General features: G+C 46.2%; 1 protein-coding gene across 1 annotated transcript; it reads left to right on the forward strand.

Moving 5' to 3' along the window:
• Window positions 1–2607: 2607 nt before the first annotated feature.
• On the forward strand, window positions 2608–7715 carry GCC1 (GRIP and coiled-coil domain containing 1). The gene is made up of 2 exons (XM_033099172.1): window positions 2608–4028; window positions 4893–7715. Exons 1-2 carry the CDS (start codon window positions 2997–2999, stop codon window positions 6186–6188), a joined length of 2328 nt encoding a protein of 775 aa, XP_032955063.1. The 5' UTR covers window positions 2608–2996; the 3' UTR covers window positions 6189–7715.
• The last annotated feature ends 17354 nt before the right edge of the window (window positions 7716–25069 follow it).

Here is a 25069-nt window from a genome sequence, read left to right on the forward strand (position 1 = left end):
ACGTCACGGCGGGCCCGCCCCCATCGCGCTCCGCTCCTAGCTCCGCCCCCCGCCCCGCCCCGCGCCTCGGGCTCCGGGAGAAGCCGAAGCTGAGCGAATCTCCGCAGCCTGGCTGGGTCCCGCGCCGGTTTTAAAGAGGGAAAGGGCCAGGGTCTCCCCGTTTCTAGCACGCCTGGCACATCTGTGGCTGTTGAACCGGCAGTCAGAGGGGGGCGGAGGAAAGCCTTCAGTGCTCCGCAGCGGCCCCCACCCCCATGTTCCGTGGCCCGCCGCAGGGCTTTGGTTTGTTGCGTCCAGCTCACTCTGGTCTCCGGTTTAGTTCTTTCTAACTGGCAGCCTCGACTGTGTGCACCACCCTCTTAGAGGTGCGTAAGCTCCGTGCAGTCGTCTTAAGACCTCCCTTTTGCCCCCGCAGCTCCCAGTGAGGGAGGGGCTTGGAGCACAGTAGGTGGTTCAGGAACCGTAGACTCGCCCGGGTGTGCAAGGAAGCAAAGCTTTTCAGTCTGGACCCAGACAGCCTTTCTGAAGTCCTTCCTCTCTTTGCCACAGACCTGGCAGCCTGCATTATTAATGCACACCTATCCAGGATGTGAGGATGTGGTTGCCTCCTTAGGCCCGAAGAGCTTCTCCAGTAATTTCCCCATTCATCTTAGCGTTGGAGGGGAAAGAGCCAGATTGGAATTCATTTAAGTATCTTCTATGGCAAAAACTGGATCATGCCAGGCTTATGCTTAACAAATGCTTGTTAGGTTGAACTGGACTGGTAGGTTGCTCAGTGGAGCGTGGACAGGTGTTTTGCCTGTTCTGGAGCCAAGTTGCTTATGGACTGGACATGGTGAGGTGAGCTGGGAAGCAGAGAACCTTCATTCACTCAGTCAACAAATATTGAATGCCTACTGTATGCCATTGTTCCAGGCCTCCGTTCAAATCTCAGTTCTGCCTTTTTTTGAAGGCTTGCCTTCAACAATCCTCTCAAGCTGTCATTTTCTTATCTATAAAAAGAGACTGATATTTGTCCTATCTCATGAGGTTATGGTAAAGATTAAAATGATGAGATACTGTATCTGAATGTTTTGTATAAAACAGCTGGATGTTTCCTGGGCCACTAAGAAACTGGGTCTGAACAGAGCTCCAGGGCCTGCCCCATCCAGACCTGCAAGTCTGTAAAGAGAACAGACTTTGGGCATCAGGTATGAGTGCATGACTTTACTCTTCAATCACACTTGCATTCCTAGGATGACTTTTACAAGGTCGAAGAATACATTTAAAAGAGTCCCAATATAATAACACAACTAGCGATGAACAAGTCAGGTCAGTTCTACATCTTCAGCTCTTTTATTAGCCTCTTTCTTTCTATCACTGTTGTCACCGCCATATTTCAGTACCATCTCTTCTCCATGACTGCAACAGTCTCCTCACAGTTCTCCTGCCCCTTGCTATTGCCACCCTGGCATACAAGTCTTGATGACACCACTCTTGTGATTAAAATCCTTTAGTGTCTTCTTATCACCAAAGATAAAATCTAATGCCTTAATTTGGATCCCTACCTCCTAGGCCAGCCCCGTCTGTTGCCACCTCCTTCACATACCCTAAACTACTGCCTCGAGATGCTTCTCAATGCTTTCCAGGTGAGCCAGCCTCCCTGATGCCACAGGAGTCCTCGTAATCTTTTCCCTCTGCCTGGAATGCTTGTTTCCCTGATCTCTAGTTAGATGGGTAGTCACTACTCATCCTTCACATCCCAAAGTATTTTCTCTGAGAGCCTTCTCTGCCTCCCCTAGACAGGACTTCCTCCACATCACTTTGAATATACTTATGCATACCGGTACGATGGCAGGACTTGTGTTTGCATGCCTGGTTCTTCACTAGATGGGAACTCCGTGAGGGCAGGACCTTGTCTCATCATAGTGATCACCTGGCACAGCATTTGGTATGTTGAGAGTTGGATTGATCTGGATAGCATCCCTAAACTTAGCTGTGCGACCTTGGGCATGTTACTTACGTCTCTGTGCTTCATGTTTCCATATCTGTAAAACAGTGCTGACAATACCCACTGAGCAGAATTATTGTAATGACTACATACCAAAACTCTTGCAAAGCTCCTGGAATATAGTTGGCACTAAAGACCGACGTCCTGGCCATACGGATGCCCTTTACAAACATTTGTTGCATTAACTCAGCAGAACTCAGGAAGGGTGCTAATAATTATTATACTATACGCCTTCCAGGTGCCAAACACTGTACTAGCAAGGGTTGCAGTGTTCGTGGTTTGAATGAGAGTCTTAATTGTTGCTCTTTAGGGACAAAGGTACTGAGCTCCCAAATAGTGGAGACACGTCGCGAGCTGTTCAGTAAGGACTCAGTGCGACGTCGCCCCCTGTCCCTCGCTGATCGTAGCCTGAAGGCAAGCTCGGGTGAACCTCACGAAATCAACATCACTCGCGTCCTTAGCTTGGCTTGTGCTGCTCTTCCCGGGGAGAGAAAGCCTCGCCAGGTTCCCCACAGGCCGCGGCCGAGCACTCCCCGGCTGGGGTGGCCCCGCGCTCCTCTGGCCACTGGGGCGGAGCCTGCGGCGTCTTGCTGTCGTCACTTCCAGCGGACCCGGAAGCGCCCTTGTCGGGCCGCTGTAGTTCGGAAGTCGCGAAGGGGCTGCGCTCCGCTTAAACCCCTGGCGGACAGTGGGCCGAGGTCCCGCAGGGGCTGCTGTGGCCGGCGCGGGCGGGAGCGCGGGGCAGCTTCTGGGACAGGGCGGGGGCGCCCTGGCTGTGTGCTCCCCTCTTGCCCGCGTCACCCCGCCTCTAGGTGGGAACCGCCCCCGCCTTCCGTACCCCGGACCCGGTGGCGCTTCTGCCCGCTGCCCCGCCTCCCCGCGTCGGTCTCGGACAACTGGGAGGAGCGGGTGTGCGGCCGCGGGGACCACAACGCCCGCCAGCGTCCCCGCGACCGTCTCCCGGGCTGCCCCAACGCTGACGTGGAACCACCCGTTCTGAATCCTCATGGAGAAGTTTGGAATGAATTTCGGGGGTGGCCCCAGCAAAAAGGACCTGCTGGAGACCATTGAGACGCAGAAGAAGCAGCTCTTCCAGTACCAGGCACGTCTCAAGGATGTGGTTCGCGCCTATAAAAGCTTACTGAAAGAGAAAGAGGCGCTAGAGGCCAGCATCAAGGTGCTGTCAGTATCCCAAGAGGCGGATGTGGGCCTGGCAGATGGCCCGCCTCCAGGCCTCACCTGTCCTGACAACGTGGATGACCGATGCTCCACTCACAGCGAGGATAGCACTGGGACCGCCACTAGCTTGGATACTGTCGCCAGTCTCACTAGCACCAAGGGTGAGTTTGGGGTAGAAGATGACCGACTGGCCCGTGGACCACCACCTCCAAAGTCGGAAGAGGCCAGCGGGTCGGAGAGTGGTGTTAGCAGTAGCAGTGGGGATGGACCGTCTGCAGGTGGGGAGGTGGACAAACGATTGCACCAGCTGAAGACTCAGTTGGCTACTTTGACCAGCGCTTTGGCTACAGTCACCCAGGAGAAGTCCCGCATGGAAGCTTCTTACCTGGCTGACAAGAAGAAGATGAAACAGGACTTAGAGGATGCCAGTAAAAAGGCAGAGGAAGAGAGGGGCCGTCTGGAGGGAGAATTGAAGGGGCTGCAGGAGCAGATAGCGGAAACCAAAGCCCGACTTATCACACAGCAGCACGATCGGGCCCAGGAGCAGAGTGACCATGCCTTGATGCTGCGTGAGCTTCAGAAACTGCTGCAGGAGGAGAGGACCCAGCGCCAAGACTTGGAGCTTCGGTTGGAAGAGACCCGAGAAGCCCTGGCAGGGCGGGCATACGCAGCTGGTCAGATGGAAGGGTTTGAACTGCAGACCCGACAGCTGACCCGTGAGGTGGAGGAGCTCAAAGGTCAGCTGCAGGCTCTCCAGGATGAGAAGAATCAGCCAGACCCCCGGCTGCAGCAGCTGCAGGAAGAAGCTGCCTGCCTTAAGAGCCATTTCCAGGCTCAGTTGCAGCAGGAAATGAGGAAGGTAATTATCTCCATCTCCTTCAAAAAGTCATTTAAACCTGAAATGGGAAATATTTGTTTTTCCGCCTTTGATAGATCTCAGTGGCTGCACTGTCAATTTTTGATGCAAAATGTTTTATTGGTGAGTTGGAAATTCTGTTCTATGTGGTGTTGACAGTATCCACAGAGCATGTTTCCAACAGGATGTAGAGTTTCTAAGTGTAGGCTGGGTTGGAGCCAGACAGATCTAGCATTGGCATCTTACCCGCTGTGCTCTGCGAAGCAGTACTGTGGCAGACATGCAGTGAAAAGGTCGTGTGTCTGACTGGAGCTGTATGCCTATGTGTAGGTAGTGGTATATGCCTATAGGAAGGATGGCTGAAGGGGGAAAAGGGAGTTTTCTCAGAGGAAATGACCTTTTGTAACGGCTTTCAGCCAAGATTTTGCCAACTCTGGAAAGGTATTCTATTTTTATAGTGCCTCCATTCAGTGTGGAGAGAGGTCCAACTCAGTTTTGATCTTCCAGGAATATTGGAAGAGATGATTCCATAATAAGATTTGGGGAAACACATGATAAATGAAGAAAGCACTCTTTATACGTGAGTTTGGTGTATGATAGGAGACAATGGAAGTACGAAACCAGAATAGGAGCAGGTATGCAGAGGTTCTTAATTGTTTGGTATAACATGTGTCTGTGAGCAGAACGCAAGCAAGTTACAGGAACTTTTGTTAGCTCCCAGATCAACCAAAAAATCCCCAGTTCCCGTTCTTGCCAGGCCATCCCCATTCTGTGACTCTTTGGCTGTCCTCTCTGGTGCTCTCAAAGTTTGCCATAGCGCTTTGTGGCGTTTCTGGATGCATTTCCATCTGTTTCCTTGTTTTACAGGCAGCCCTCGCAGAGGATCAACGACGTCAGCAATCTCAGCTGGAAGAGCAGAGGGTGGCAGCCCTGGAGAACCAAATATCTGAGGTGTCGGAACTGCTGGGCACATATGAGAAAGCCAAGCAGAAGGACCAGCTGGCCATCCAGAAGCTGAAGGAGCGCATCATGCAGCTGGACCTGGAGAACAAGACGCTGGCTCTCGCAGCCTCCAGCCGGTCCCCTCTAGACAGCCATGGAGAGGAGTCCAGTCTGGACGTCAATGTCCTGAAGGACAAGATGGAGAAGCTGAAGAGGCTACTGCAGGTGGCGACCAGGAAAAGCCAGGTGACCTTGGATGTGGAGAAGCTCTGCGACCTGGAGATAATGCCCAGCTCTGAGGCCGCTGACGGGGAGAAGGCTACCGTGCTCTACTACCAACAGGAGCTGAAACAGCTGAAGGAAGAGTTTGAGAGGTACAAGGTGAGGGCCCAGGTCGTCCTCAAGAGCAAGAACAGCAAAGACGGCAACCTGGCCAAGGAGCTGGAGGAAGCCCAGGAACAGCTTGCAGAGCTCAAGGAGAAGTATATTTCCCTGCGTCTGTCCTGCGAGGAGCTTGAGCGCCAACACCAGCAGGAGGCCGAGGACTGGAAGCAGGAGCTGGCCCGGCTACAGCATCACCACCGGCAGGAGCTGGAGCGGAGCCAGCTGGAATTCAGGGACCGCACGCTGAAACTGGAGGAGGAACTGCACAGGCAGCGCGACCGGGCGCTGGCCGTGCTGGCCGAGAAGGACCTGGAGCTGGAGCAACTGCGCTCCGTGGCCTTGTCCTCCGGGCTGCCGGGACGCAGAAGCCCTGTGGGTGGCGGAGGTCCTGGGGACCCGGCCGAGGTCACTTCCTCGGAGAGCCTGACCCAAGCCCTGCAACTAGCTGCGGCCAACGAGCCTACTTTCTTCCTGTACGCTGAGCAGTTGGCCCGCAAGGAGGTGGAGATCACGTTGCTGAGGAAACAGAAACACAGGCTGGAGGTCGAGGTCCGTCAGCTGCAGGAGCGGCTGCTGGAGGAGGGCGAGCGGCATCGTGAGGAGGTCGGGGTCCTGCAGAGCCACATTGAAAAGAACTTCAGGGACCAGAGCCGGGAGGGAGCCAACCTCGAGTACCTCAAAAACATCATCTACCGCTTCCTGACCTTGCCCGACAGCCTGGGCCGCCAGCAGACACTCACAGCCATCCTGACTATCTTGCATTTCAGTCCCGAGGAGAAACAAGTGATCATGCGGCTCCCCCCCAGTGGGAGCTGGTGGCCTTCTGGCAAGAGATGATGCCGTTTTCACTGCCTGGAAATTTCTGTGCCTCTTCTGTGGGAAGGGACAGGTTCTGGTTTCTACTGCCCCTTCTCTTAATCTTTTCTTTCTTCACTGTGTTGAACTGGGAGGAGTCTTCAACGTAGGGTGGGATTTTCTGCCAAATGCCATTAACTCCGCTTTACCCCTTGGGCCCTAGAGACACTGGAAGAGTTGGGACAACATCTTCTGGTGGTGTGTGTGTGAGGGGGAGAGGCAGGAAGAGGTTGGGATTGAGAGGTGCAAAAGTTGGGGAAGTGGTGAAAATCTTTAAAAATAAGACTTCTCTGTTTTAATATTATGCTCCTAGTGCAGAGCTAGGAGTAAATGTGACTCCAAAGGGAGTTCAGTTAATTTCTAAACACACACAAGGACCAGCTGTTTTCTCCATCAGCACAATCTGAGTCTGGTCCACTGCTGCCCCAATTCTCTGGGGATACACATCCAGGCTGAAGAGGGACCAGGAAGTTTGAAATAGTGACAGCTTGCCCACTAGTCCAAAGGGCCAAGGAATAGGGAGTTCATCCTGGAGCTGGGAAGCTTGGTTTAGTTAGGGCTGGGCACGACTTAACCAGTCTGGACAAAATGCTCCACTTGTGACCATTGTAGAGAGAGCCCTGAGCACCAGTTCGATCTTAGGGATTTCCTGAGTGACCTGCTTTTCGTCTGGATAGAGTTACCATAGACCCTTCCTGCTTGTCCCTGCCTTAACCTGCCCGCCTGAGGTTGGCCTGAGATTGTGCGGGAATGACTTTGCTATCTTCAGTGTGGAACTTCCATTGCAAAAAAAATTCTAGCTTCTTACAGAGCGGAGTCTGGTCAGGAAGCTGTGGTCCTGCCTGGATGCAAGGAATTAGTGCAGAGATATACAGGGCAGAGGAGGAAGACCTACTGCAGAGGATTCCAGAAGATTGCTGTGAGTGAGCCTCATAGGAAAAGTGGCGGAAGTTCAGCCAAGGCTGGGCCAGGGTGCTTGCTGCTCCGTGGACAGCATTCTGGCTAAATGTCCACGTCCCTGCAGCCAGGGTATTCATGGATTACAGTTACCAGAGTATATTGCCCACTCCCTTGAGGAGGTAATTGAGTTTCAGCCCACAGTCCTCATCTTCCCCACTCGTGTTCCTATAACTTTTCCTCCTCCCACAGAGTTTCTTCCATTTGGTGTTGCGTAAGTAGATTCATTCTGCCCTTACGGAAAGGAGGACACAGACTTCTAAGTCAGGTTCAAACAGTATCTGTGCGTTCCTTGCCCCCATCTGCTCTTGCTGGTCTTTGGATCTTAAAGACCAATGCTTTGCCACTCACTGAACAAATACATTTTTTTCCTGTTATTTCATCATAGAGATCTGGTTTGTGAGGGTTTGGGATGCAGAAAACTTTTGATTAAATGTTCTGATTGGGAGGCTGGGCAACCTGGACTATCTACAAACAGTGAGTGGAATTAATGGAACAGAATTGATGTGCTCAAATGATAATAACATAAACCGTGGAATCATTAAACCTGAACAACTTGACCTGTGTGCTTTTGAATGGTACACACACACACACACACATACACACACACTCAATGTGAATATAAATGGTAAGTTCAAAGGATGGAAATAATATATTAATCCATGAGCTTGAATCTAGGGAGGAATGCCTCAATGCTTAAACAGTCTCAATTACAACACAAATTTTTTAGCCTACAGTTATGTGTGTATGTGTATGTTTGTGTGTAGGCAGCTACACTGGAAAAAGATGTCTCATGGATTTAGTGAGTGGGCTTGAAACTTCCATAATTACTTCTAAAACTTTAGAAGTAATCTTTTTATGAATGCTTTGCTCTGCTTCCAATCCGGATTCATGGTATCCTAGAAAAGTTTCTCAGTACATCATTAACATAAACTAAATCATCATCTCTTTATTTTCTTACCTGATCCCCTTACATATAAGATATGTTCTTGTTGTTCTGGGTGGTTTTGGACAGAATACAAAGATCCCTAATCACAGTTGCTTTCCTCGGGCTAACAATTCTTGTGCTTTTTACTTTTGAGAAGATTCCAAACAAGCAAAGAAGCAAGTCAATTTCTGATTAAGTATCGATTTACCTAAGGCTCTGAATGCTCCCCACTGAAACAAAAAGTCTTGGTCCCTCCCGACCATTAAGGTCACAGGTTCCTTGTCACTCCACTCCTTTCCCCCAAATACAATTTTCAGTTATTTGATTGCTTTGCACTCTCCGAAAGAGAAAGAGAAAGAATGGAGATCAGCCTCAGTCAGAGAAAAATACACTTTCCACGGGCCCTGGCCCCAGAATGTCAGACAGTGTACGAGGTATGTCAATAAGGTAACGAGACCACACCTTACTTGTTTAACTCGTACCACATAAGTCAGGAGGGTCACTGGAGAAGAAGAGATGGAGGGAGAAAACGGCAGGAAGGCAAGTTGACAACGGTAAGGGCTTTCTGCTTTGGTTCCCTCTCTCCCCTGTTGGGTACCTCTGACCTGGGGAATAAAGGTCCATTCATCGTGCCCTTGATGCTGTTAAGTCTCCATCTGTTACCTAGAACCCCAAGGTTCTCGGCTTTGTGCCGGGGAACTGCTATTACAGGGTGGTTTTGCTAACTCTTGTGGAGCGTGCCAGAACCATGTTGAGCCATTTATGCCCATTACATCTTGTACTCCTCACAGGTGTCATTACCCCCATTTTACAGATGAGGAGGCAGAGGCTGAGATGGTAAGTTTGCCCAAGATCGTGTAACATATATATCTGAGCCAGGTCTGATTAACCTGAAAGCCTGCTTAATCTAGGTATGCTCCTGTCTCCTCGGGATCTGGATCTGGCCTGTCTCCATAGGTGATTTCTAGGGACGGAGAGAGTGATCTCTAGACTGAACTGGGCTGCTTCACATGGAGAGAGAGTCTCTAGCTATAAAATGCCATCTAGCAAAGTTGCTGCACTATATAGAGGAACAGGCAACATTGGTTCTTCCTAAGAGCCCTAAAGCTGCTCTGTGCCCCAGGTTCTAGATGACTGCTAATTTTAGAACTTGAATCATTCTAACAAAATAAAAGGAGGGCTGTGGACTAGCTCTTGTTACAGTGTGTTCCAACTATAACCTCTAGGTAAGCTGGGGAAACAGCGCTGGGTATTGGAAATAGAGCCCTACTGAGTGGTCACTTCACCCAATCTTCAACCACCTTTCCTCCATCCCCTTCACTCTTCCACGGCTGCCCCCAAGCTGCCTGATTATTGATGATTTTGGGAGCAAGAAACTAGATTCAGACATTCTGGATTGAAATCTCAGTTCAATATCCTGCCAGCTGTGTGACCTTGACAAATGCCTTCATCTCTCTGAGCTTAATTTTCTTATAATGGGGATAATAATACCTTTTTCAGGGTTATAGCCTCAAGATTAAAGAAAGATACGTAAAGAACCAGCAGAGTACCTAAAGCAAGGTGGGGGCTAAACTGCATTTCTTTTTTTCCAAGAATTTTTTCCAGTAAGTGGGAGAACTGGAAGTCAGACTGAGCTCTTCCGGATCTAAGTCCCGTGCTTCTTAATCACAGATGTTGCCGTAAAATAAAAGGAATAACAGCTGTATTTTGTCAAGTGCCTATCACGAAGCCAACGGCTAGCATTTCCCCTGCATTATTTTACCCATTCCCACAGCAGTCCTGTGAAGCATGTCTATTTTGCAAATGAGGAAATGGAGGCTGGGCAAGATGAATTGCCCAAGGCCCAGAGTCAGTGATGGCAGAACCCGGATTCAAACATGTTTCTGTGAACCAGCGGTCCAGATTCTTTCTGCTCTCTATGCTGTCTTCCAGCAGAGGGCAACGTGGAATACCGAAAATGCGTGGCTCCCTGGACCTGGAGGGGGCCGTGTTTCTGGCACAGGCTGGGGAAGGAAGGGCGCTTGTCCAGGTAGTGCTTGCTTTAGTGGCACCTGACTTCCTTATAATTTCCCAGAAGCTTCATTCTTTCCTACCAGCACAGCTCTTTCACACCGAAAATTTGAAATGGACTCTTTCGTTACAAGTCGGTTTTATATAAGTTTCAGTAGAGACTCTTGTTTTCCCTGGGACCCAGATCTCCTGGATGACCTACATATCAGTGCTTCTGACAAACCCACAGTGGAAGGGAGCCCAGAAAAGCAAAGGCTACTTGGAGGCCAATGACCCTCATAAGGAAGCAAACCCTGTTCCTTGACTTTGGCCATGAGACCCTCTCTGGCTCAGTGCAAATTCATCCATCCCTCTGGGCCAACCACCGAGGGACTAAATATTCTCTTTCATATCTGAGAGGATGAAGACTGATTGATACAACTTTACACGAATATGAGTGTTTAAATGTAGATTACACATTTAATTAACAGAGGCCATGCTGTCCACACGGTCAGAAGTTTTGGGAGTTAGTGTTTAGCGGAGGGTCCATTGCCTTTCCCTTAGTTTACCAGCTATCAGATGTCTGAAAATGAAGCCTCAGTGTAGGGAATTTCACAGGCCCTTTGAGGGATGTCCTACCCTGGTGTCCTGTATACTCCGCTGGGATATCTGCCCGACCTGCAGCCTTAGTCAGCTGCGTGAGATCTGAAAGAGCCTGCAGGCCAAGCTTGTTTGTGCTGGTTTTGAATGCCTGCAGTGTCACCTGGTCAGTGTACATTTTCCAACGTAGGATCCTTAGGCACATTGCTTCCTCTGCTTTTAAAGTGCCCCCATCCCTGCCAGCCCCATCCCAACCCTCTGCAGTATGATCCTGTCCTTTCAGACTCAGTTGGACTGTCACTTCCTCTGTGCTGATTTTTCTGCTCCCCAGGGGTGCACAGGTACTTTCTTCTCTGAAATCCTTCAGCACTTTTTTTCATACTGACCTTGGGCACAGTGATTTCTTGTACTTTCATTTTTGAATTTACTTCTCTGCTCTTTGACTACTTTATACATCCCTCAAGGTCATGCCCCATTTATCTTTGTGCTGTCAGGACTTTTCATAACCTGGCACATACTAAGTGCTCCATAAATAGCTGAATGAATGAGCAAGAGACTGAAAATACCAATCTTGTACAATTCTATGATACAATCCTCCATCTGCATTCCAATTTGTCAATTAACACATAATCTCCTTTATGGGATTTTTCCCTCTAGTTTAAGATCCTGTCTAGGATCACGTACTGCATTTAGTTGTCATGTCTCTTTAGTCTCCTGTAATCTGCCACAGTTCTTCATCTTCTTATGGTGTTTTATGACAGTGACAACCTTTCTTTTAAGAATATAGCCCTCCCCACTTTTTAATAGAAGGTTTCTGGTGTTTCTTCATGATTGGATTCAGGTTATGCAGTCCCTGCCAGAATACAAGAGACGTGAGCTTATCAGGATATCACATCGGGGAGCAAATTAGATCCATTTGCCCCTCACTGGTGACATTAATTTTGATACATAGGCAAGGTGTCTGATTTTTTCACTGTACAGAGTAGGATGGACCAGAGGGATGATTTCATGGCAGAGATTCTTTGTGTCAGGGTTGCCTCCAGGGCTCAGAGGAGGGTGGAGGCTGGGTAGGAAGGGAGAGCCAGTGAAGAGTGAACCCTTGGAGGAAGGAGCCTGCGGGTTCTGAGGGTTCCCTTTGCCCTGGGAACCAAGCATGCTACAATGGTAGGTCTGCCTGACCACCAGACTCCAGGTCATTTTCTAGAAGCCCAATGGTGGAAACTTTCTATTAACTTAATGGCTTTGAACTCTTTCCATCAGTGCTAACTATGGTGGCAAAATGCCTGAAAACATACAGGAGACATAGGAAAGTGGGCTTTTTGTTTCTAGCACCCTGGGACCCAAGTTCTTTAAAAGAGTAAGATAAAAAAAAAAAAAAAAAGGCTGAGAACAACTCCCGAAAGAGAGAAAAACAAGATGCTAGTTCTGTCATTATCTGTCTCTGGGACATTCCTGGTGACTCATTGCTTTTTATCTGTCAAAAAGGGGAGTGAAAAAAAAAAGGGGAATGAGGCATTTACATTAGCTTTTCAAAGTTATTGTGATGATCGAATCAAACAATATATTGAAAGTTCTTGGAAAAGTGTAAAGTACTATAAAAAGTAATTACTATGAGCGTCTGACATCATGTATACTAGCTAACATAACACAATGGTAGAATAACTATATGTTGGTGAACTGTCACCTAACTAACACTCACCTTGGCTCCCCCATCACCCCGTTTTCCTTAGATGTAAATTCATACTTTCAACAGGATGAAGGGGGGGAAATATTAGCATATGTATTGATTTTCTATTGCTGCCATAACAAATTACCAGGAACTGACTTGAACACAACAAAGATTTATTATCTTACAGTCTGGAGGTCAGAAGTCTGAAAGGGGCTAAAATCAAGGTGTCTGCAGGGCTGTGTTCCATTCTGGAGGCTAAAGGGGAGAATCTGTTTCCTTGCCTTTTCTAGCTTCTAGAAGCTGCCTGTATTCCTTTTCTCATGGTCCCCTTTCTCCATCTTCAAAGCCCACGATGTTACATCTCTCTGTGACTCTATGCAGAGTCACACCTTCCTCTAACTCTCTTTCACTCTTAAGGACCCTTGTGATTACATTAGATAATCCAGAATAATCTCCACGTACATAATCCAGGATGACCTCCCTATTTTAAGGTCAGCTAACTAGCAACTTTAATTTCCTTTTGCATGCAACCCAATAGGTTCTAGAGATCAGGTTCACGAGCATCTGTAGGGGGATATTATTCTGCCTACCACAGTATGTATTTTGTAAATATTCCATCTGGAAAGAACTTTGGCAAAAGCAAAAACGGAAAATCAAAATTCTTCCTTCCTTCTTGGTAACAAAGGTTTATGGTGCTTCTGGGTAATTCCTAACAATGTTCATTTTCATGGGAAAGCAGCAACACCTAGTGTCTCTCCATATAATTTCAACAGAAAACATAAAGTGTCCTGTAATTAAAAAGGTAGAATAGAAGATGCAGCTCAGTGATTGGTGGTGGAGAAAGGAAATTCTCACTCGTCACAGAGGGTGAAGGCTGGTGATTCTCTGCATGTTCTTTAGACTCAGTGTAAGCCCCCACACCTGTGCACATAAACAGAAGTTATTTTAATTCATTCTGTTTGGGGGCATGGCACCATCCTGGACTCTGCGATAGATGCAGGCATATAAGAACACAATCCCCATCCTCCAACTTGCTTCTTACTGGGCAGACGAAAACCACCCGGCAATTACAGGCTATAACCACTGAGAAAACACTAAAGACTTAGTGGCCAAAGGTACCGGTTATAATTAGGCTCAGCTGTACATACATCCAAACCCAAAAGAACTCCGGCTTAAACAGCAGGAGAGTTTATTTCTTGCACACGTGAAAAAATTGGTGAAGCCACAATCCTCAAAAAGTTAAACATAGAGTTATCCTATGACCCAGAAGTTCTACTCATAGGTATATATCCAAGAGGATTGAAACCATACTTTCATACACAAGCTTGTACACTATCGTTCATAATAGTATTAAAAACCAAATGGTGGAAACCTATGTCCATCAACTAATACATGGATAAGGAAAATGTGGTATAGCCATACGGTGGCATATTATTCAACCATAGAAGTACTGTTACATGCTGCAACATGGCAAAACCCGGAAAACATTATGCTAAGTGAAGGAAACTAGAGACAAAAGGCAACCTATTGTATGAATCCATTTACACGAAGTGTTTAGAGCAGGTAAGCCATACAGACAGAAAGCAAATTTGTTGTTGTTAGGAGCTGGCAAGTGGGGGACTGAGAATGGGAGTGACTGTTAATGGGTACAGGGTTTATTTTGGGGTGAGGAAAATGTTCTGGAATTAGATAGTGTTGATAGTTTAACACCTTCGTGACTATACTAAAAACCATTGAATTATACACTTTAAATGGATGAATCGTTTTATATGTGAATTTTATCTCAGTAAAGTTACTAAAATATACTAGGAAAATCGAGGCAAAAATGGGTGATGAATAATTAGAGAACAAGAAGAAGAGACTGGAAAAATACATCCTATTAGTTTTTTGTCCCCCGACCCCCCACCGCCGTTCCTTCTCCAGGCCTCAGAGTGGTCACCCCTTTCTTTCCCATGTATTAGGTCTTCTTCCTCTTCCCATCCCGAACTAGAGTCAGCAGAATGTTGACTATGAGGCTATGAGGCTGGCCTGGCCCCAGACAAGGAGAGAGATGGTGGTTCTGATCCCCATGGAGATAAATGGAGCGCGTGCTGATGGAAATAGATAATGGAATAGAATTCATGCCCTTTGACTCCTGAGGGTGTCCCCACTTGAGAGGCACCTCTGGTTCTGGAAAACAATGTCCTTGGGAGTCCCTAGCCTTGGTGGCACAGGGGAGGGGCTCCCTGAGCCTGGTACATCCCTGTGGCCTGCCACACAGTTTCCCCATCTGTTTGGAGAATGAAGATCTCTTGGGGCAAATTGCCGGATGGTGCCTTTGTCCGTATTCTCCACGGGGGATGTGACCGTATTCTCCACAGTGTTGTGTCTGTTCTCCTGGCTGGCCTTGCTCTGGGGCCTCAGGCTAGTGACACTCCTTCCAGTTCCACTGTGTGCAGGTCCTCATCAACACACTTTCCGATGTGTCCTTTGCAGCCATGTGGTTTTATTCTTGATCTGTCTCCTGTTCCTCTTCTTGTGTGGTACATACCAAGGGACTTTTTCTTTTCTTCTTCTTCTTTTTAAAGAGTATAGGTCAACCTTTTTTTTTTTTAAAAAAAAAAAACCTTTTATTTATTTAAGTGTGTATTTCCAGGACCCATCAGCTCCAAGTCAAGTAGAAGTTTCAATCTAGTTGTGGAGGGCGCAGCTCACAGTGGCCCATGTGGGGATCGAACCGACAACCTTGTTGTTAAGAGCACTGCACTCTAACCAACTGAGCTAACTGGCTGCCCCAAGGGACTTTTTCTTACAGGACAAGATACTACCCTCACACCACTGTAAGAGTTATTTCACTTGTTCTAATAGAACTTTATCAACTGTGCAGATTGGATCAGGCTCCATGTATTACCTTGAGTGACTCATGTCTTCCCTTCTTACCGTCCTCCCCATGCTCATGGATTCCTAGGTAGCCCAGAGAGGCATGAAAGTTGAGTCTGAGAGGGCAGAACCATGGTAAAACATAGTGTCCCAACTGTCACAGCCAGGAGAAGTGGAAGGAGACATGATGACTATATGTAATACCCAGGATGGGTTCCTGGGACAGAAAAACGACATTGAGTACATACTAAGAAAATATAAATAAAGTATAGACTTTAGTTAATAATAATGCATCAGTATTGGTTCATTAATTGTAACAAATGTGCCATATTAATGTAAGAAGCTCATCATAGGAAAAACAGAGTTTGGAGTATATAGGAACTCTCTGTATTGTTTTTGAAAATTTTCTATGAATCTAACATTCTTCTAAAGTTAAAACTTTGTTAAATCCCCCAAAATATAGTATCCCTACCCCCATTAGTACATTCAACTCTGGCCTGGCTGGTTCATTTGAAAAAAGAGTGTCATCCAATATGTCTCCTTTGAAGGGTAGTTACCAGATCCCTGTATCATCAGGACAGTAAATGGAACTTTTCCATTACTGTCTATAAAAGATAGAGTTTTAAAGTCCTGGGTGAGTGGATAGGAAAATGAGAGCATGGAACACAAGTGAACATCCTGGTCCTAGAGTAAGGACTTCAAGGACAATGAGTGGCAATGAGTGACCTTGTGGTCATCCTGTGCCATGTCCAAAGGCTGTTAGGGAAGGATCAATCTGTGAAGAGAGTTGAGGTTAAGCTTTGTATATGGGGCAGAACCAAAAGTCAGGATCTGAAAGTGTAGCCAGCCTTGAGAATTTAGTCTGAGGATGAACAGGAGCTGAGGGTGTATACACCATGCAACTGGGTCAATCAGGAGTGGATTCAGGGCCCTGGGTTCTCTGATTGTGTGCACACTGTGCCAGCACACTTCTCATGACAGACTGTTGAAGGTAGATGGACAGCCTGGTCAGACACGATGCCTCTGGAACTCTGCCTTCAGGCCAGGGCGAGCCCTTTAAAGGCTCTTAACTGGGTGGAAAAGTAGTCTTTTCCTGTCTCTACCCTCTACCTTGCAGCTAGGTTCTGCCCTTCCTCTCTGTAATAACACCCTCCCGGTCTAGCTCTTGGTGAGCTCCAGCAGGCTGATGAGCCTAGAACCTCCTGTCTGACCTATGGTCCTGAGACTTGTGCTTTATGGCCCTCACTCTCCCATCCCCACCCCCTCCCTGCTCATATTAACGACCTCGGGTAAGAGCCCAGGCCAGCAAACACTGCCATGAACTCATAAGAATGATCAAAAGTCTACAATGGTCCAACGGCCATTTTTCTCTAAACTTAAAATGTTTATGGATCCAGAAGTGGGTTGGGGAGTTGAGAAGAGGGATGAGAACCCCATATAATAACATTTATTTCCAGATGTTGCTAATGATATTAAGTCCTGACACTAGAAGCTCAGGAATGTACCGACGATATTTGGGGGATAGCACTGGCTATTCCCCCAGCATATGAATACTCAGTTGGTTTTTGAGACATCGAGTAATGATTAGAAGTGTCCCCCTAAGCACCTCTGGGCTCAGCTCTGGCACTCTTGTCTTAATTATATGGGTTTTGACTCATTATTTAGTTATCCATTTGTCCTTAACAGAGGGTTTTAGTTGTTTTATGCAATTAGAAGGAGAAAGCTCACAAAAGTCATCCCCTTACAGAAGAGATATGACAGGAAAGATCATTAACTCTATCTTACTGTACAAGACCCAGCAGTAATTAAGAATTTACATAAACAGCACAGCTTAAATTATTTAGTCGGCAATCCCCAATAACACCACCAGCAGTGTGGTACACTTTATTCTTCATAAAAATGATTCATTTGTGATATAACCTAATCATCATCAAAATGTAATTCCCACAACAACATTTGTTATCACTAGCTTGTAAAAGATCACATTAAAGGCAGAATTTTGACACATCACATTGTACTGCAGCACAAAAGCCAAACTAAGTGTTTCCTCCACTAGAGGGCTGGTACCCACGCTGTTTCTGGAAGTCTTTCCCCAGGAGGCAGGCAACATGGATGGAGTTGGGCAGAACCCAATTTTCAGTATGTTCTTATGTTTTTCATTACCTGGATGAATTCTAGGAATAAATCCTGCAGAAGCGAGTTCTTTCAGGAGAGGAGTGATTCTAGAAAGATAATTGAGGTTGATATGAGAGATTTGGGGGGATTTAAAAACTTCCAGTTAGCAAACAACTCAACTTAAATATTTATTGGGTTCTTTGGATACGTGAGAATGTGGGCCAGTTACTAGATACAGACATAGTGAGACATTGAGACATGGCACTGGCCTCTAGGAGCTTCTTTCTAACCCCAGATCATTAGCCACTGATGTCCAGTTTCCCAGGCACTTGGTTAGGCATGGACATGTCCCTTGCTTTGACCTGTAGGAACTCTTGTGTAATTCTTTTAGTTCCCTGTAAGTGGTCAGTGAGTTTTCTTTGTAACTCCCTCATGTCTAGCCCATCCTGCCTATTACAGAAAGTAAGCTGGACTTTCCACCACTCCTGGCGATGGACCATCAATGAGATGACAGATGCAAAGGCCAGTGGTTGGCAGGAAATAGGCCTCAGTGAAGGGTCTTTTATCTTTTCCCTTTCAAGCTTTCATGAAAAATGTGAATTCTTATTTCTTAAAAGAAAGCTGAATCTATGTGTATTTTTACTATAGCAATGTCTAGAAATTTTTCACACAGAGATTTTTTTTCATTTGAGGGTTATGTAATGGCAGGGATGATTTTATAGTTATCATATGTGACAGAGTCTGCTAATTGTCTTCTAATATTTATTCTCTTCTTCTCCTTGGTAGTAGCATCTCAATATTTGGGTAGGCCCATTGTGCCTCAAAATAAAAAACATTTGTCAGGTTCCCTTGCAGCTATGCAAAACCATGTGACTACTAGACAATAAGGTATTAAAAGGAAGTGTTGTGTGGGATTTCCGTAAAGCCTCTTCTTAAGGGGCAGAGTAGCCCTGTTTTTCACTTTGATCCATTCTGCTGCCTGGGATGTAGATGAAGTGGCTGAAGCTCTAGCAGCCTTTCTTGGACCATGAGGATGAGGTTCCCATACTAGGGATGTTGGAGAGTAAGCTGGAAGGTACTTAGGTCCTTGGTCACTTAGTAGAAGGCCATATACCATGTTTCCCCAAAAATAAGACTGGGTCTTTATATTAGGATTTGCTCCAAAAGACACAGTAGGGGTTTATGTTCAGGGGATGGCATCCTGAAAAATCACGTTAGAGCTTATTTTCCATTAGGTCTTATTTTCAGGGAAGCACGGCAGATCATAGACTGTCTACTTCTGGATTTCTTTCAGATGAAAGAAAATAAATTTCTAATTTGTTTACGCCACTGGCTCTTTTAAATTTTAATTTAATTAATTAATTTTTTAATTGTGGTAAAAAAATAACATAAATTTACCACCTTCACTATTTTTAAGTGTACAGTTCAGTAATGTTAACTATATTCACATGAACTACTGTTGTTTTCAGTTTTTTATTTATATGAAGTCAAACTTAAGCATCACTAAAACACAGTAGAAGCTCTTTTAACTGACCTCCAATGAACTAACTGATGAAATTAACAACACTCTCTGTTTCTGCAGTAACCTGTACTAGTCGTTGCCCATCCCACGCGTGCTCCTAGCTACTAGACTATTCTCTCCGACAGTAGTTCTCACACTAGCATGTGCATCAGAATCATTGGCAAGGCTTGTTAAAACAGAAATTTCTGGACTCCACTCTCCGCGTTTCTGCTTCAGTAGGTCTGGAGTGGGGCCTGAGAATTTTGCATGTCCAACCAGTTCCCAGGGGTTGCTGGTGCTGCTGGTTTGGGACCAAAGTTTGAGAACCACTGATGTAAATAAGTAAGGACACCACTGTCTTCTGTCCCTGTTGGTGGACTTGAATGTTACCAGGATTCAACTGTGTTTGTCCTCAAACCTGCTGATATGTATTTTCCTTGGTTGCCCTTATAATTGTAATGATGTAAACCTGTCCATATGTCAGCCTTTTTATATGTAATGTATTTGTGATTGTAACATAATTAAACACTACATCAACCTATGGATAAGTCGTTGAAAAAAGAATTGTTACCATGAAACTAAGCTGAGTGCTTTGGAATGACTTCATATAGGAACTCACTAAAATAATGCTACCAAGTTATGTTTGGTGGGGCAACAGCTAAACATAAGAAAAAAAGTTTATAAAAATGTAAAGGACTTACGCATTCAAGTTGCTTTAAAAGGGTCTTTAAATTAATTGCTTTACTTTAAACAAATCAAGTCTATAAATTGCAAATGATATGTTGTGGCTGTGATCTAGTCAATAAAGACAAACTAGGACTCCAATCAATGGATCCAGTGTAAAAAAAATACCTGTGGAAAAATGGCAAACAAATGCATCCTTAAACGTATTAATTAAAATAACGTTCTAAAGTAAAACAAAACATTTAAATCAAAATAAAATGTTTAAAGTATGATTCCTTCTTCCTTGCTTTCCAGTTAACTGATGGTCGTAGCCTGGGTCACCCAATATGCGGAGACTGTTGGAAGGGTGTACATGATTTTGCTTTAATCAGGAATGCGCTCCAAGCAGGAGCGAGGCCAGGAGGACGTAGAGCTAATATGAAAATGCCCAATGGAGATGCCTGCACTTGGAATTGAATGTGACTAACTTCTCGATCTTACAGAACCGTTTTCCAAGAGGCTATACAAACGACAGCTTTACAGGACAGCGTGTTTGGAGTAAGGACAGAGAAGAATTTACTTGTTGTCTCCCATCTCCCATTGGTTAAAAGTGCTCCATGGGGTGTTAATTCTCTTATACTCCCAGTTAGGCACGCCTGGGCGCCACGGCGGGCTTCTTGGGCTGGTGATCCCTGCAGTCATGCAGGGACTGAGCTCAGAAGGGGGCCCAGCTCTTGGGGTTTAGTGCTCTGTAGTCACTGCCTTGAAATTCTTAATAATTTTATTTCTGAATTTGTGTTTTGTAAGTGAAGCATGCACTGGGGGCTTGGAACATTTGTTAGCAAGTGGTCTCTTTTCCCTGCCTCCCTGGGGTGGATGGGTCCTCAGCATCCTGCTTCTCCCCCCTGCTGCTATCCTTTGCCCCGTGGGGACCTGGATTCCTGCATTGGGTAGAGCTGGGTCGGGAATAAGTGCTGTGTGCACTGAGTCACGGTCAAGGTCCTGGGCTCGGGAGGGTCTGCACTCACCCAGGGAGAATCTCTATGCCCGAGGGAGAGCAGCATTAAGTAACAAGTGAAATGTACCGGGACAGGTCCAGGCAGACACTGTGGGAGAAAGAAAAAGCTTTTTTCTTGCTTTTTGAACAAGCAACCACCCAGTTTCACTTCTGCTGGGCCCTGTAAAGTATGCAGCTGGCCCTGACGGGCACTGTGGGTCTGTGCGTCATACCTCCTTGCCAGGAAGGATGCCCTGGGGTGGGGGGTAGGTGCAGCATGGACATAGGGCAAAGTACTACTAGGTTCTCTCAGCCTAACGAGGGTCAGAGACCACAGGGAGGAGGTCACTGCCGCTGCAACCCCACCTGGAATAACTGGCCAGAGGCCCTGAGGGCAGGTGAGACCCAGGAGATCCAGACTGGCACATAAGAGGTGTGGATACAGTTGTTCCCTTGCATCTCTCAAATCCCCTCTGCCCTTCCCGCTATATCTGGCTCTTGCACTGTAATAACATGTGGCCTTCCTTTGTGTGAAGTGAAAATGTCTTTAAGTCTTTTCCGAGAAAGGAGGTGCAAGTTCAGTAATTCACAGTCACCTTCAAGATGATAGCCAACCATAATTTCTGAAAAGATTTAAGGCGGGAGGGAAAAATGAACTGCGGTCCCCAATGCCATCGCTCATTCCTTGGCAGTAATAGGTATTCACCATCCACTCCTCCACCACTCATTCTACATTTCTCTCTCCCATGGCCACCACGTTGCCTGGGCTGGGTTTCTTCACGACTAGAGTGACCTAGACCTTCATCCTTGAGGGATCTGAATCCTTAGTTGCCTTAGCTCGATCAGGTACTGGGTGCTCAGTTTTCCATCCGTTGTTATCACTGGGCACGGAAGCAACCAGAGATACCCCAGTGAGCCCCTGGGTTTCAGACACACTCGTCTTGACCCCGTTCTGTAGCTTGGATCCTAGCTTTTTATGGCAATTAGAAATAAACTCATGTATTTGCCTGTTTGTCTACTGGGATGAGGAGATGAAAGTGACCAAGTCAGAGTTGAGGCTTCAAGGTTAGTCCCGTGTTTCCCTGAAAATAAGACTGGCTCTTATATTTATTTTTGCTCCAAAAGACGCCTTAGGGCTTATGTTCAGGGGATGTCATCCTGAAAAGTCATGCTAGGGCTTGTTTTCTGGTTGGGTCTTATTTTTGGGGAAACGTGGTAGAACTCTACTGTGTTCCTTGGTAGAAGTAGCCTCACTTAGGATCAGAATTTCTAACGGCAGAGCCTGAAGCTAAAGGACTGGGAAGCACAAATTCTGTGAGTGAGTCACTGGGAGAGATGGTGATAAGGGTTAACCCTACTTCTACCCATTGGCTCTTGGTCTTGGGTATTCTAGATATTGGAGACACAGAACCGTGTACTGCCTATTGGTTCAATGCCTGTACCATGTACTGGAATAAAGCATGACAATTCCATTACACTGCATGATAACAGGCCATTACGCTGTCTATTAGCCTGAATGTTTCAGGGTGATGAGCCATATGATAAGACAGTGGAGTCTGGTCACGTGCCCATCGTCATACTGCCTCTGCTGCAAAATGGGTCCTTCGGACCAAGGCAATATTTGTGTGATATAATAGCAACAGAAGGATATTGCAGGCCTTAGATGGTGGCGCTGTTGGAGGCATTGTGGAAAGGAAAGGAAAATGTTGTCTAAAGCCGCCTGGAAAGAACCACTACTGTTCCATGTCAGGTGGGAGGAGATAGAAGTGTAATTCCTGGAGCAATAGTGCCACGTTAGTGTCTCAACGTCAGTCTCTGCTGTTGGCAGATTGGCCATTCAGCAGTGGTAGTAGCTACATCAATGTCGTGAGGGGTAATTTATGCTTTTTAGCCCACCCATAGTATGGTAGCAAGGATGGAAGTGATGGTGTAGCATGGATCTATTGCACAAGCAATAGCAAGAAGGACTGGCTCATGTCCATAAGATAAGTCACTCTGTCCATCTGGTTGGCGAGATCCTTATGTGGGACCGACACTGTCTAGTAGGGACACAGAAGGCATGAAGATCTAAACACTTCGTGTCTACTTCCATAGATTCATCCACATACTTTTTCCTCAGACCTCTTTATTCCCAGTATTCTAATCTTGTTCCCTTTGGGACTTGACCGAACAGTGAAGCCACAGCCCAGAATCTCAGTATATCTATACCTCAGACCACTCCGTAGGGAGGGGATGATCCAGCAATCCAGCTCAGAGCTCTGCCTACAGGGAGAATCTCCCTTCATTGCTTTTCTTTATGTCCGCTCCTGAGTGATGTAGCTGCAGTCTTTTCTTTTTGAAGTTTTATTTCTTTGTCTTATGTTGTTTTGGTTTGGCATTAAAATATCGTTACTGACCCATCTATGAACCAGGCCTGGAATAGTTCTTGGCACAAAGCAGGCACTCAATAAATATTTCTTGACTGAAGTCATGGGTGCTGATACTTGTAATGGAAGTATTTATAACTAAAACAAGACTTCCTCTTTACAAATACGAAATGCCCACGAGATATGTTTGTCAAATAATTTTCACAACTGCCATCCTGTTTTCCCATTTGACTGAAGAAAACATAGAGACTTTTTCTAGAAGACTCACAGTTTGGGCCTAATGGCCGGATATGTAAAACAGGCTTTCCTACGGAGGATCCAGATTTGGGATCAATTGCTATAGCTATCTGCCAGAAACCTCATGTCTAATTTAAAATTGACCACATTTAAGTTAATTTATGTGTAGAAGACAGAGGCCAAGAGCAGGAGGTGACGAGAAAACCTCCCCGTCCCCATCCCGCTCTAGTGGAGCTATGCTGTTACGTAGACAGCACATAAGAAATTTATTTTGGAACCGTTCTATTACTATTATCTGCATTCTTCAGAGGAACACCGCTCGTCACTCTTTGATGTTACTTCTGGGTCGGCCCTTAGAAATCACCTGGTTTACCCTTATTATTTTACAGATGAGGAAAGTAAGGCCTGGAGCAGGGAAAGTGAGTAGTAGCCCAAGGTCATTCTGTTAGTTAGAGGCAGAGCCAGGACCAAACTTCAGATCTCCTAACAAAGAGACTTTTACAGCACACCACGACACCTTTTCCCCCCCTTATTTCCCTGCCCCTCTGAAAAAAAAAAGCAAAACGAAACTCAAAGGATTTGCCTCAAACAACGTTCTCATGATTCCCTGTGGGACTCTGAATCCTGACAGTTGTGGTAACAGTGAAGGCACTGATCCTCTTCTCTTATTTTTCTTGGAATATTCATGACTCATCATCAAATAAATATTTACCATCAAAGGGAAGTAATTGTATTTTCAATGAGGGCTCCAGTGACACCTACATAAAAAGTCACAGGAAACATTCCCATTTCCATTAGTTAACAATCCACCGAAATTCTTTTAGAAATAAATGACTGTGGATATGTTTTCTCACAGTGCCACAGTTTGTCTCAATAAATTGATAGATGTAGTTGTCTTTTCCCTTTTCTTTGTAAGTTTAGGTTTGCAGAATTTCAGAAAGTTTAACAGATCTCCAAAAACCAGAACCATTTTTCTTCAGACTGTGTTGCTGTCCTTAACAGTTAGCACGGTCAGGAAAAGACTCCAAATAATTTGTTTAGAAGACTTAGGGGGCAATTGAATGTTTCCCTTCACTGCAAACAATTCAAATTTATATTCCTTCTCCTGTATCTGTGCTCACCATTTCCTTCTTCCCTTGTCTTCCTGACTTCTGGGGTGGGAGGTGGGGCAACATTTCCAATGTGAAGAGTTTTTTTTTAATTGCATATTTGTTTTTTCTAGATAATTCTCAGGATGATTATGAGGATTTGGTTGTTGGGGTTGGGGAACACCTATGTGCAATTTGAGTAACTTATTAGCCCTGTGCATTTTTAGCTAAGCACGTGACCAAGAACTTCAGGACCCGTGTTTTATGGTAAGTGTGCCCTTTCTAAACATTATATGTGATGTGATTAGAGCAGCATGACGTTCTTTTGTGTCCAGGGTGGGTTAGGGGAACAACAGACAGCCCAGGACGTTGAGTGCATCCCTCCTGAAGCAAAAGATTGAAACAACCGGCTGAAATCATCACCCGGTGCCTTGCTCCTGCAAATGACTTTTATATGTGTTGCAGCTGTCTGTGCTTTCAGCACCCTCCTGGCCCGGCTGGATCCCTGAAGAGGCAATTGCATATCTTGCCGCACTCGTCCTGTAGCCCTACCTTTGTGCAGCTGTTTACCGAGGAGTAAAATGTTCTCAGCGCACAAAAGCAGCCGCTGAAGGGAACAGCTACAGGCCGGGGAGGGAGCTGGCGGCTGCAGCGTCGGCTGCACCATCTCCAGTGGAAACGGACGCTGCTAACCCTACCTAGGAAACTAAATGGAACGTCCCTAAGAAACCCAAACTCCAGCTTGGCTCACCCCAGCTTTCTCCCCCACCTCCAGACCCCCAGGTGAGACTAAAACAAACCCACAAACCCCGCGACCGACCGATCCACAGCTAGTCAGCCTGCCTGTAGAAAGTGGGCTTGCAGCCTGTTTATAATCCCGGGATTCCCCTCCCC

Source organism: Rhinolophus ferrumequinum, chromosome 26 (genome assembly GCF_004115265.2).
Source record: "Rhinolophus ferrumequinum isolate MPI-CBG mRhiFer1 chromosome 26, mRhiFer1_v1.p, whole genome shotgun sequence".
In the NCBI taxonomy this organism is placed as follows: domain Eukaryota; kingdom Metazoa; phylum Chordata; class Mammalia; order Chiroptera; family Rhinolophidae; genus Rhinolophus; species Rhinolophus ferrumequinum.

Excerpts from the sequence above, each read along its gene's own strand:
- GCC1 (XM_033099172.1), top strand. The coding sequence starts at position 2,997 with ATGGAGAAGTTTGGAATGAATTTCGGGGGTGGCCCCAGCAAAAAGGAC. Across the intron at positions 4,029-4,892 it reads TGCAGCAGGAAATGAGGAAG|GCAGCCCTCGCAGAGGATCA; the intron begins GTAATTATCTCC and ends CTTGTTTTACAG.